This window comes from Dermacentor albipictus, chromosome 10, assembly GCF_038994185.2.
Source record: "Dermacentor albipictus isolate Rhodes 1998 colony chromosome 10, USDA_Dalb.pri_finalv2, whole genome shotgun sequence".
NCBI lineage: Eukaryota > Metazoa > Arthropoda > Arachnida > Ixodida > Ixodidae > Dermacentor > Dermacentor albipictus.
In genome coordinates, this window is record NC_091830.1 from 4678440 (window position 1) to 4691673 (window position 13234).

The 13234-nt window shown below is 40.7% G+C and overlaps 1 protein-coding gene across 4 annotated transcripts in view; it reads right to left on the reverse strand.

Annotated features, from left to right (window-relative positions):
* Nucleotides 1-9595: 9595 nt before the first annotated feature.
* LOC135920271 (zinc finger protein 318-like) overlaps nucleotides 9596-13234 on the reverse strand; it is an 87889-nt gene continuing 84250 nt past the window's right edge. For all 4 annotated transcript variants that reach the window (XM_065454440.1, XM_070527869.1, XM_065454439.1 and 1 more), the window contains one exon: nucleotides 9596-9983. In XM_065454440.1, coding sequence (XP_065310512.1) covers nucleotides 9880-9983 — 104 coding nt within the window. In that variant the 3' untranslated portion in view covers nucleotides 9596-9879. The remainder of the gene's footprint in view (nucleotides 9984-13234) is intronic.

A 13234-nucleotide genomic window follows, 5' to 3' on the forward strand; every position in this document is an offset into this window, starting at 1 on the left:
CATTGTTTTTAGACCTTCTTTAATGAAAGTGCGTCACATCTACTTGACTTACATGCCAAGATCAAAGAAAGTTATTCTACCCTTTGATTCCTCAGATTAGAAACCGATTAAAAGGGGAATCGCAAGATCATGTTTCAGGTCTGCTATTTCGAAGTCCTTCCCACACAGGATAACGAAAACATTCAGTCACCAAGTAGACGGGTTGCAGCAATCTGGTTTTCTACATCCGCTCCCCCAAGATCCCACAGAAAGGCTGCTTAATCAGCTGCGCAGAGAGCCTGCGATAGAAGTTGTAGGTACCCTGCAGAAGAGGTGCTTCTTCGAGGTTGTGCCATATGTGCACAAGGTTTCGCACAACTAAAGGAAAGTTGCAGGGAAGTATCGAGTGGATCTTGTGTTTTATGCATCATGCGAGTTAACACAATTGCGCAAATTCATCATGGGTAGTCAGGAAATACTGTACGCCAAAACCCGAGTATCAGTATATCCCATGCACTACTTGTTTACGGAACTCCTTTAAGCTGCAGTTGTGTTTACTTTGGACAGAACAATCAGTGCCTTAATGAACAGCTGTGGCAGCACTTAGTGTGAAATCAGGATCAATCTTGCTCTGCACTGCAAAAGTTGAGGTTGCCATCCACGGTTGAATGCGGAAATTGTAGGCCATAGAAATTAGCACGAAATTAGAATTAGCTTCTGGAAGTGGTATTAATAGAAAATTCTGGATATGTGCAATAAGATAACTTTTGTGGCACTTTTAAACAAAGTGCAATGCATGCGTAGCCACAGCTAAGCTGGTCCACTAGCTTTGTTTCTATGCAAGTTGTGCACAGTTGACAAATTGTTTGAGGAGTGCTACACAATTTACAAACTAGTGTGTCCACAAATTTTTTGCTTTTGCTTGAAACTGTACGGCAAATAAAAAAAAAGGGGGGCCTAAAGGGTGGGGTTTGCACTTCTTTCTCTAAGTAAAATGCTTCCAACTTGTGAAATTACTTGAGGACCATCTCCATGAACTTCCTGCATATATAATATATATATATATATAATATATATATTATATACATGTTATATTATGAAGAGATTATGCATGCGTTTTTAGCAACTTATGCCCCTTCTCCTTGTTTTTGCTCATGCTGTTTGTTGCTAGTATCGGGGTGTCTTGGCACATGTGCGTTCTGCTGCAGCAAAATTTTCCTAATGAACTTTCAGTTGTGAGCAACACTTCTGTATGTCTTGTCTGTTACTGTTGTCTTTTGCACTTCATTGTACTTGTATTATATACATTTGATCTGCATCAGGTGTTGCTTCCATAAAGGCCCAGCATATATTTTATAAAGCACGCCATTATAACTGTTTCAAAGAATAAAGTGCATCTCATTAAAGTTTGGCAGTGCAGTTGCAATGTGAAAAGATCACCTGTACCAAAAATTAACAAAATTTAAATGGTACATTTTTGATGGGTTTAGCGAGTTAAGGAATGTTAGAAAGGTTCCAATTTCTTTTTTGCTGCACTGTTTGTGGAGTGCTACACAATTTACAAACTAGTGTCCACCAATTTTTTGCTTGAAACTGTACGGCAAATAAAAAAAGGGGGGCGTAAAGAGTGGGGTTTGCACTTTTCTTTAAGTAAAATGCTTCCAACTTGTAAAATTACTTGAGGACCATCTCCATGAACTTTCTGCAAAAATGTGTTGCTAATCTCCCTTAATAATAAAAGCATTCGATGTAGACTAGGAATTTGGCTCTGCTTCACTTTCAATGGCATAAATAATTACCATGGTCGACGGCGTACCTATCCAGATTGTAAAGCAACAAACTTCATAGTGGGCGGTCCTGATTGTAATAATGCACAGGCATCCTGGGCATTATCACAATACATGGCTATTTAGAAGCTATCACGAGGCTAACAGAGTTGAACTAATTTTATCAATTGTAACGCTGGTAGAAAGGGTGAGAAAATCATATGAAAGTGCAAGGACTACAGCTTCTGGTTTGGGATACTTAAGTTTATTTGCATCATCCACAACCAGTAATAATCAGTCAGGCAAGCAAGCTTTGCAAACTGCTGGTTCAATTTCTTCCATTCTTTCTGTGCACCATGCTATTTCCTCGGTCAGAATTCATGTTCTTCCACATGTGGGTTGTTTAAATTGCTTGCATCTGCCCAACACATTTCTATACTTTCTTCCATTCTCTGAAGGCTTCTACTTCATCCTTCATGTGCAATAAGAAAACATTTTTAACAGCCAAAATGTTCACAAAATCACTTGTGCATTGATCTCGGTGGATGGTGATCGCAGGCCATGTAGTGTGGTTTGGTTTGACATGCCCACCAACACCTTTGCAGGCATTTTCGCTATGCCCTGTAGCTGTGAAAAGCCACTTGGTCATTTTAAGCTCACTGCATTACAACTCGTGCAGTTGGAAGCGACACTTAAAATGGGTGGCTGCTCCACTGCTCACGTGTTGGGTTTAAATTGGAGCATAATCCTCAATGTTCGCATTGATTTTTTTCAGAGCCATGCAAAGATGTGGAGTCGTGGCACACGTCATCACCAATCAGGGCATAGTTCCATGTCAATTTTCTTATCATAGCACCATGGCAGTGTCATTTGATGCGCCTAAAAATGCTCTAAGAATGCTCCAATGACAAGCATCAGTTTCCTTGTTGGTCCTAAGCTAAATGGCTCAGTTCTTATTTATGCTGTTGGGATTACCACAGGCTATGCTCATGAATATTGCAGCACTGCCCAAAGCATTATTGTGCGCATACCATACAAGCACGTAAAATACCCGAGTTGCATCTTTTCTTATACTATACCATCAAAATTGGTTTTAAATCCCACTATTTTCCACCTTGCCCTCTAAAGAACATTTGCAGCGCTTTACACTGCTAACTAAATTCACATTGCCTTAATTCTAGGTGGTATAGATGTGGAGTAAAAGGGTTAATATGTAGAAAATTGTTCTCTATATTACGCACCTTTAAAAGTTTGCAACGCTTTGCAATTCAATAATGAGATCTTTGCACTTTGTCTCAGGATATTTTGCGTGTGAAAACAAATGCATTGTAAAGGTAGTTGCAGTTCTGCGGTGTGGAAGGATATTTATGCCTAACATAAAAGTTTAAATGAAAATGAATATTCGGGACCTATTTTGTGACATTCTTCTGAACATGCCCAGCTGGCTCATTCACTGCTGTGGCGTCACTGCGCTTTCCTGCTAGGCTGGTGCATCGTTCATGTGCATTTCAGATAGCAGATGCAATTAGAGAGAGAGAGAGAGAATAAACGTTTATTACATAAATGAAGCTTTGGAGAGGCATCATTTCAGAATGCCTCGAGCCGCATCCCGGGCCCTCGCAATCAGCCGTTGCCGATCCTCGAGGTCAGAGCTGGACAAGGCTCTCTCCCAAAGTTTGTTGGTTTGATATAGAACAATGCCAGAATTAGGTTCCCCCAATTAGTCTTAAAAAACTTGCTGTACACGCTCTTGCGTGCCTACACTCTAAGAAAAGTTTACACCCTTTGGAGTGCCCCTTCTGCCATGCAACGATAATTGTCATCTGTCTTGATGCATTTTTCTTGAAAACGCCGTGCCCGCTAGTTTCCTGTCAGGAATGCTATCATGCTGATAACGCGCGCGCCGTTCGTTACTGGAAAGTACCGGACTCGCAGCGTTAAAGAAAGGAAACGCATCACGACAGATTGTTGTGTAGCAGAAGGGGCACTTCAAAGGGTGTAAACTTTTCTTTCCGAGTGTACTACCTCAACATACCATAGTAGGAATATGGATACACCCGCCCTGAAAACTCGAGCTCAAATTATTTCGTGGCTAAGAGGCAAAAAGACAATGTTGAGTCACTGTACAAAACGGGCGAGTTCAGAATTCAGTGTGATCTTTATTTTAATATTAGAACAAGATTGGGATGGCCATACATGAGCCTTTTTTAAAATGACTCAATTTCCTAACTTAATATACAAGGCAACAAGTTTTTGCAGTACTAGATTTACCAGTCCTGGGTGGGTATTGAATAAAATGTTTGTAAAAAATGATGTTATCTTAAAACATCCCTAAAATGTTCCAATTTTCACCATTTTTGCATTTTGGGTTTCTATAGCTAAAATAAAGTGGTTGCACACTTCCTTTTTTTAATGAGAAACCTTTGCAGATTTGTCAGAAATATTTTTCTGCTTTAGTTAAATTGGCCCCCCAAAACCCGTGGTTTCGGGATGTCAGCAGTTGCTAAAAAATTAAAATTTGGTATTTTTTAAAACATACTCTGAGTGACGTAAGAACTTCCCATGGACCAATACTACTATTGTAGATTTAGAGAAAAAAAATTTTGGTGGGGTACAATGCATTAATTTTAGCGATAGACTTTAGAATTCCTAAAATCTGCAAGTCTTAAAAAGCTTTTTGACCTTAAGGGAAAAAAATTTTTTTCAAGAAATATGTGCCAAGTTCCACAAAACGATGGCCGATTCCTTTTTACCGAGATTTTCCAACCCAATATAAATATTTGGCCGAGAACTGCAAATAGTCGGGACAGCCCTTTGTCTCTCTTTATCAGAACACATGCACACGTAGGCACAATTGGCTTTTTCATCCAGCCCTCTCAAGTGCAAAATGAACACTTTTCTAAATTGCAGCAAAAAAAAAAGAAAAAATCTTAGTCCACTGCTTTTTTTGACTGGCTAGGGATCAGGACAGAGCAGTAGAAGTGAAGATGAAGACAATGCAGGTTTTTTCAACATTTATTTCCGAAGATTGTGAGCAACACCAGTTTAAACATGAAAAATAGAAACAAAACCTTTTTTGTGAACTGTACCCGAGAAATGCTTCATAAAGTGGTACGGGAGGAGAGCTGTGTGCTCACTAGCCACAAGCTAGCTGCAGTTTTGCTAAATGCAGGCCGTTACACTACTTTAAGGCATATGCGCATGCACGGAAAAGCCACAACACCAACCAGCGTTTTTGATGGCAGCGCCGCCATCCTGCCACCACTTGGCAATGCGTTTGCTGCCTGATGCCATGGCCAAGGTTTTACAAGGTGTCATAAAGTGCCGTCATTCAGTTGAAACTGTCTATACGAGCCATAATTTCGTAATGAATGCATCTCGCCATGCTCTTCATGCACCCGCGACCTGCTACTCTCTTAGTGGCATCATTTATCTAGCTGTGTCCAAAATATCACCTTTACTGAAATGTGAATTGCCTTGCTGAAACATACCAGCCAATCTCCTTAGCAATACCTGCAGCTTTACTAATCCCTTTAGCCTCATGACTTTCACAGAAGTCTCAGCACATGCAACCACACAAATTAAATGGCAACAGCTGCCGACACTTTACTGTGAGTGCTTGCCACCTTCCATGTTCACTGCCTTGGGTGTAAAAGATGGTCCAATTAAAATCATTTTTACAAAATTAACCTCCAAAAGCACTTGTTTCAATGATAATTGGTTGGTATTAATTCAAGTGACTAGTGTGCATGAACCCAAGTGGACAGGGAAAATTAATCTTGCTGTAGTTTACAATGTGGTTTGCACATTGTAATTTCGTTCACTGCAGCACTTTGCACACTTAGTAGAGGGAAAACCAGTGTTGCAGCAGTTCAGTCAGTGGTGTCGTGCCATTGCACCACTTGAAAGGGTCAGTCACAATCTAACACAGTCACAACATTCATGAGAAAAAAGCGCAACAAAAATGTGGGCAATACTCATCTAGAATTATTATACAAGCATACGAATAGCATTCTTTTGAGAGGAAAATGAATAGAGTGCGAGACAGCTGTTAAGCCTTAACAATTTATTTTGCAGCCCGCACGCTAAAGACAATGACGCTGGCCATGATGATGAATATATACAGATGAAGAAGATGAAGGGGTAAAATAATGCTCACACAATTTCGCCCGCGTGTGGAGGCGGCAAACCTGGCCGCTGGTAACGCTGGTTATGGCGGGAAATTTAACGCCGTATGAAAGGCTTTAAATGCGAAACATGCACAATCTCTGTGGTATGGCAGCGGCCGTCCAAAGGCGGAACAACTGGACTGACATGATAGTTAACTGGCGAGGTCTGTTCCCGAACAATGCAGGGCCTGATAAAACGGGACTGAAATTTCTCGCACAATCCAGGAGCACGAACTGGGGTCCACAGTAACACTTCGAAGGAAACGACACGGTGAGATGCATCATAGCGAATTTTGCGGTCTTGTTGACTGGCGTCGGTGTTGAGGTGAGCACGTTCACGACACAGGGCAATGTGCCAAACGAACTGCTCACACACTGATGTGGATGAAGGCACGGGGACACCGAAGAAAGAAATGTCAAGGATAGTGAGCGGTTGGCGACCATACACAAGGAAAAAGGGCGAGTACTCCGCAGTGCGTTGGACGGGCGTGTTGTATGCGAAAGTGACGAACGGGAGAAATTTTAAAATAATTTTTTATTGAAGAGCACCGGCGTTATGCCGACATTTTTAGACAACTATCTTCGGGGTCGGCTTATCAAAATGGCGAGATACAAAGCAGGAAGAAAAACTGGTCTGACAATGCTAAGAATGCTATTCACGTTACCAGGACACACACGAAATCCGAGAACAGCTCAGCGCTGTTCCGTGCGTCCACATCCAGTTTCTTTTTAAGTGGACGCAAACTATACCCAAATGGCACAGTTTGTAAGGTTATCTCAGCTCACCATACTGAGCACACGAAGCCTTGGTATATGTGATAATCTTCTCGTAAAAACCATGCTACTATCATAACTTTAGAGCACTCATAAAATGCACACGATTGCACATACAAATTGAACACTGGCTCTGCACGCAGCGAGGATTTCAGAAAATGAAGTCTTCTTGCGCAACATAAAAAATAGGAAAGCATTGCAACGTTGTATCCGTAGAGGGCACACCGACCCTGCTGTCCCTCTGTGCTCATTTTGATACTTACCATAACTTTTGCTTGAACAAGCAATACAAGAGAGGTAACTCAGGCATGAGGGTACAGCCAAAGAGGGTTCAGCTCTATGTCGCAATTGCACCAGTCCCACACCTGCGTATTAAAATTAGCTAGAAAGCACTTTCGTTTCGTGCAAAATAATTTGGATTGAGGTATGGTCTGCATAGCCACTACGGTCCGCAACTAGACACTTCGTTATATGGTCCTTAGGCTGGCTGGGCGCCAATCATGAGTCGTCTGCATAGACATAATCGCAATAAACGCGCCCACGTGAGCTGCTGACAAGGTTGCTGCAGCTTTCGCAAATGCCGGCAAAACAAGAAAATCTTATGCAAACAAGCACGCCAGCGGTCTTCGCCACGTGGATAGGACAGGCCAGTGTCTGCCCATCATCGCCGAGTTGTTTGCAGGCTGCGGAAAAGAAACAGTGAGCGAGCGAGCAGAATCATGAATGCTTGAGCACAGTGCACCTACTCGACCAAGCAGTATCAAATTATCAGCTAGCACACAATTTTGTTTGCAACGATCGGTTTCATAGCAACTCTTTTTGATCAGTTGTCCAGAAGATTAAGATGTACAATTCAGTATAATTTTTTAAAATCTTAATACGTTTTGTAACAGCAGTACAATTGAGCCCAATACATCAAAATACACCGAGTGCCGTTTCAGTAGAAAGATAAAAAAATGGGTTTAACAGATGAATTTTTTTTCTTCACTGCTCATTATTTTAACATGGCGGCCACTAGGTCGAGCAGCCATTGCAGTCCATTCACTAACAAAGATTGGTTTGTTAACTTTTGAATTACAGGATTTGGAACAAGGCTAGTATTGCAAGTCAACTATGCAGAAAGCAAAAGCGATTTAAGCAATTTGAAGTCTGTTGTCCAGATATTTGTGAATAAAAATTCACTTTCCCACTCTGATACCAAAACTAGGTGCACGATGAGCATCGGAAAAACTGTCCACGCAATGCTTCCCACCATGTTTGGTTTAGTCAAGTAAATGGGTTGGCCAGCTGTGCACATGCCATCATTTTACCTCCCGAAGATAATATTTTGACCTACTGTCGCCTGCAGTACAAACGCACGACAATGAATTGGATGCCTCATCATCGCAACAAACTGCTCTACGTCACGACAGTGGTGAGAATGTGAGCACTGTTTGCATGCACTGTTTTGGCATGGGAGTGAAAGAAGGCTCATTTTTGTCAATGAATATCTCAACCAATGATGCTTCTAAAATTGCATACGCTTTTGCTTCCTGCGCTGTCCTCTCAACACTACCTCTGCAATGCCGATGTTAAATCTAGCAATAAATTTGTTTATAAAGAAACATTGGTTAATTAGCAGATGCAGCAAGATTGTTACTTGACAATCAATTGTAGCCTGTGCTGAAAAAAACAAACAGCAAAGAATGCATCATCACATCGTTTAAATCCTATCTTGTTAAAAATATGTTTCCACTAAAGTATATTATGTATTGCTTGCAGGGCAGCTGGCCACCACCCCTGCTGGATGCAAACTAATGGAATACAGCGGCAATAAGCAACCAGCGCTGAAACTTCAGATTCCAACAGCAGTGCCACAGCACAGATTGGCGAGTGGAGAATGGAATTTCATGCTCACGTGCTCACCAGAATCACGTGCTGCAATTTCACGTTGAGGAATTTACCGCTCATCTTGAGGCACACGCGCCCAGCTCCTGGCCCAACTGGACGAAGCTTAACTGCAGGTATTGGGTTAGAACCAATGTTGATACAGGCGTGTCTGTTAACCATTCAATAAGTTGTGCAATTTTCATGGCCTGTCTACTAGACAGCACAACCACACTTCATTTGCCCTTAAATTGCTTGGATTAATTGTTTGGGTGCCACTCTGGCATCGAAACATTTCAAAATTTTAATCATATCCAAAATTTTTGTCCAGCCTTAAAATACACTCAACCCTGTATAACAAGCTAAGGTTCTACCCTTCCAGCACAAGATTCAGATGCTTCCTTGCCAGTCACTCCTCCCAATTTTCTGCTACACCATGAGCAACAAAATGAGCTTGCTTTACAGCAGCTCTTGCTTCTGTCAGCAAAATTTCAAAACAGAACCAGTTCTATATAAAATCATTTAATTGCACCGAGTTCCATGATGATCTTGGTAAAACCCAGCAGACTCAAAACCCCTCAAAAAGGAGAGATGACATCCTGAAGGTGCTGATGATTCTTTCCAGGTCTTAACGCAGACAATGAACTTCTCTGTGGTGATGAAGGTGCCATAATTTGTCTTGAAAACCTACCTGGTGACACCGGTTCTTTTTTTTTTTGAAAAGGACTGTCTGCCCGTTACTCTGTCACAGAAGTGTAAACAAGAAAAAACAAATGCTGAAAAATGCACTCCGAAATTTTCAAAGGTCAAATAAATTCAAATCAGAGCTGACAAGCTATAGAAGACATGCAGCTAAAGAGACTTACGCTCACAATCTTCTTTTTGTGCCGTGCTCTTGAACATACTGGCTTCTTCACGCAGGGCTTCCCCTGCTATCATATTCTACAAAAATTATCTCTTGCAATGGCTCTCTGCCATTCTCCAGACAATGCTTCACAATCCAGAGCATCATCACACAAATGCTATGGTCTTCCAGTTGGATACTTCAGATACGGTCTTGATATAATGTCTTTATTGAAAGCATGAAAGGCATATTACACAATCAGGAGGGGATCACAAAAGGGGAGACTGGTTGCACAGAGCTGCTATCACACATAGCTGACTGAAGGCAAGGAGTAATTCCCAATGTGTTTACCAGCAAAGGAAATTCAAACAAATGCACAATGTATGCGGTAACAAATGACATAACAAAATAAATGTAAGAAATGCTTTAAAAAATGATGAAAAGAAAGAACAAAACACAGTCAACCACGTCTGTCCCCAATTCATGCTTGATCCATGACAACCATGCCATCGTCGTCTTCATTAGGCGCCACCTCGTCCGAGCATTCATCCACCACCGCGAAGTCTCCATCCAGGACACATTCATCTGCGATTTTCATTTTTTAAAGAAATAACACTTGTTAAAGTTGCGTACAAATCTGAACAAAGAAGTGCATAGGTTTACGCTTAGTTTGTATCCACTCTTAATGCCTGTTCCTGACTAAATACAACAGCATACATAACAAGAATATAGAGAATGTGGTAGCAACCTTATAAGCAATGCATTATTCCTAACCTACCTAAAGTAGCACAGATAAATATTATAAATCAGTACTGTAAGCATTAGCAATAAACTGATAACATATTGTTGCAATATAAATTCTTTGGTGAAGGTGAGCTACACAAAGATTTAGCCTACCAATTTATCAATGTGAAATAACAGTGTTGTACTGCATTCAAGTTATTACTAGCTGCCAAACCCTTAATAGGGGATATTCAAATGCTTAATGATCTGGCAACACTGGCCGCATCTGCCATCTTCCCAGAGCTGCAGTTGCAAAGTGCCTGCATAGTGTGTGTGTCCTCAGCAGCTTGGTGATTATCCACTATGTCACCATTCAGATCACTAAAATGAAACAAACTGCTTTATGAACCTGCGATTAATGAAGAGTGAACTTTATTGTTTTCATGTGATACAATGTTGCACATGTTCTCTCTCACTTGTGTCCCACGCACTGCTTTTGTGCTTCAGGTATTCGTAAGCATTGAAGACTTGTTTACAGGACACTGTTTACAGACCCTGTGGCTTCAAGCACAGGCAAAACCATGAGAAAACCCCACAAACGCACGGTTAGGCGCACTACATATTGCAGTGTCTCAGTACAACAGCCAGAAAATGAAGTACACAATAATTAAGTGCTACACGAAAGTACAAGAAACAAGTGCACACACTATCTAACTGTGTGCTGCTTGGTGAAGCAGTGACGGCTAGAAGTCAGAGTACGCGGGCCTTGTCTATTCTTATAACTTTGCTTAACTGTTAGTTAGTGTAGAGCGATGTGCACTGACGCCGCACCCCATCTTCCATGGTTTCTCATATGGCAAAACCTGCTCTGATGGACTTTACTGAGCTTTAACGACATTTCAGTGAATAAATGGCATTATTAATTACCCAGCTGCACGCTTATGCTAAAATGTTAAAGCGCTTTTGTTCACTTTTCTTTCAGTAGAAATCGAAATAAAACTTTCATTGACGTGCTGTCTTTTAAGAAATTTCCTTTATTTTTACTTTTTATAAAATATTTAAAGGTGTTTCTCATTCCATTTCCCAAACTATGTTTTGAGCTCGAAGTGTATAAAACAGCAGTGCCTTCACATAGAAGATCAAACAAAATAGTTGCGCTCACATAGACTAAACAAGTGTTCACATTTCCAAAAATTTCTTGTATGGAAGCAAGTGTTTTTCAGCTTGAGCAGTAATTTAAATGAAGCTGACGTGGCAAAAAAAGAATTATGATAATAACTAAATAAACTGGGGAGAGGGATACTTTTTATGAAAGGATAGTAAACAAGCAGAAAAGAGGGAACGAGATGGAAATTGTCTGTGCTGACTACTGTTTAGCATGCAGATTTTATATTTTATTCACCAATTTTATTATGCTTACTGCCGAGAGAAACAAGCCTAGCTTGTTGCCAGCATTCCCACGAAGCCCTTGCTTTGCCTATAGCAACAAACAGCACTGGGAGTATACCACAGAACAATGATGAAAGCAGCAGCTATGAATGTAGCTATGCTGTTGAGTGAGCGATTTTCTTGTCGTGCTTTAAGCTCGAAGGCGAATGGCACTTTGATGCATGTCAATAGATGGCGCTTGACATTTTGAATATCCCCTATTATAAAAGAGCTTCCACCAGAAAGCATTAAATAAAGTGAAAGAACCTGAAACAGATCTTCAAAATGAATCTCCACATGTTTAGTCAGACTATCTCTGAAGCTTATTAAGTAAGCAGCATGTGGTGTGTACATTTTGAAAAAAGAACACTGTAGCTAAAGCCCAATATGATAAAAAGCAGGTAGAATGCACAGATATTATAGCACTTCAACAATAAGAACTATAACTCAACAACCCTGTGTTGTTTAATTTTTCAGACAATTTCTGTTTCAGTAGATCAGACAGAAGATGCCGATGTTACCAGCAAACACACTCCACATCCTGACATCTTTAGACATTTTACCACTATTTTGCTCTTACAAGACTAAATGAAAGACAACTAGACGCACATCATCAGCAGATATACCAAGAGAGCAGTGGGCCACATATGTATCTTTGTGACTGACAAGGAAACAACTAAATGCACCAAAGATGACAAACAGGACACAGCATGTGCTTAGTGTGTACTTTCACCTGACAGTGACATACAAGGTAGTTGCGATTTTGGATTATGGTAAATTACGCCTTCTGTTTGAGCAATGTATCCCATAGATACTCACATAATACAACTCTATGCCTCATTAACCACTTAGATGCTTCACTAAAATTTTTGAGAGGGGTATGAAACAATTAAATAGACATCCTTACTAAATTTATGTTTGAGTGTTTACGCGCACACTACTACAGTCCAGTTCCTGTAGTATTACAGGCTAACTGCATCAAAATTTCAGACCATGTAAAAAGCCTAGTTTCAGGTAGTGTAAATGTAGAACAGCCAACATTAAAAATTTTTGAGTTGTGAGTGGATGCGCCATGAAAAGCAAGGAAAAACATGTTTTTTACTCTAAAATTGTAAAAAAAAAACCAAATAAAAGCACCATTGTCATTATGGTTTGTTGCAATTGACACTGGAAACAGAATACTGAAAACCAGTATGACATGTGGGCATAACTTTCGTAATCCGGAAGCGCCTACGGAGTGTTGAAAATCGGAGGTCACATACTGGGATTTAACAACTAGGTGCACGTGTCCTCTACTTCAGTGCTACTAAAAGGCTGTTAATAAGGAAATTCAGCAATTATCACCCTTGCTGCTTTTTCCAAGACTGCTTCAGTAGCTTATCATATTCATTTATCACTGATTATGCCAAAATCAAATTTTGTTGCAGTTGGCCTTTAAGGAGCCCCTGAAATGGTTCGGACAAATTTTGTAGATGCATAGAGTATAGCTAGAGTAAAATATCAGCACCACAATTTAAGTGAAGCATCTCATATTGAGAGCTATAGACGATTACAAGCTTCCCTCCTCCCTGGTCATGCTTTTCCTCCTCAACTCATTCACCAAGTGATTAGGGCTAAGCTCCACCTTCACTGGCTCTGCGTCATGATGTGATGTCATCTACTTGTGGTTACCTTGGAGCCAGCAC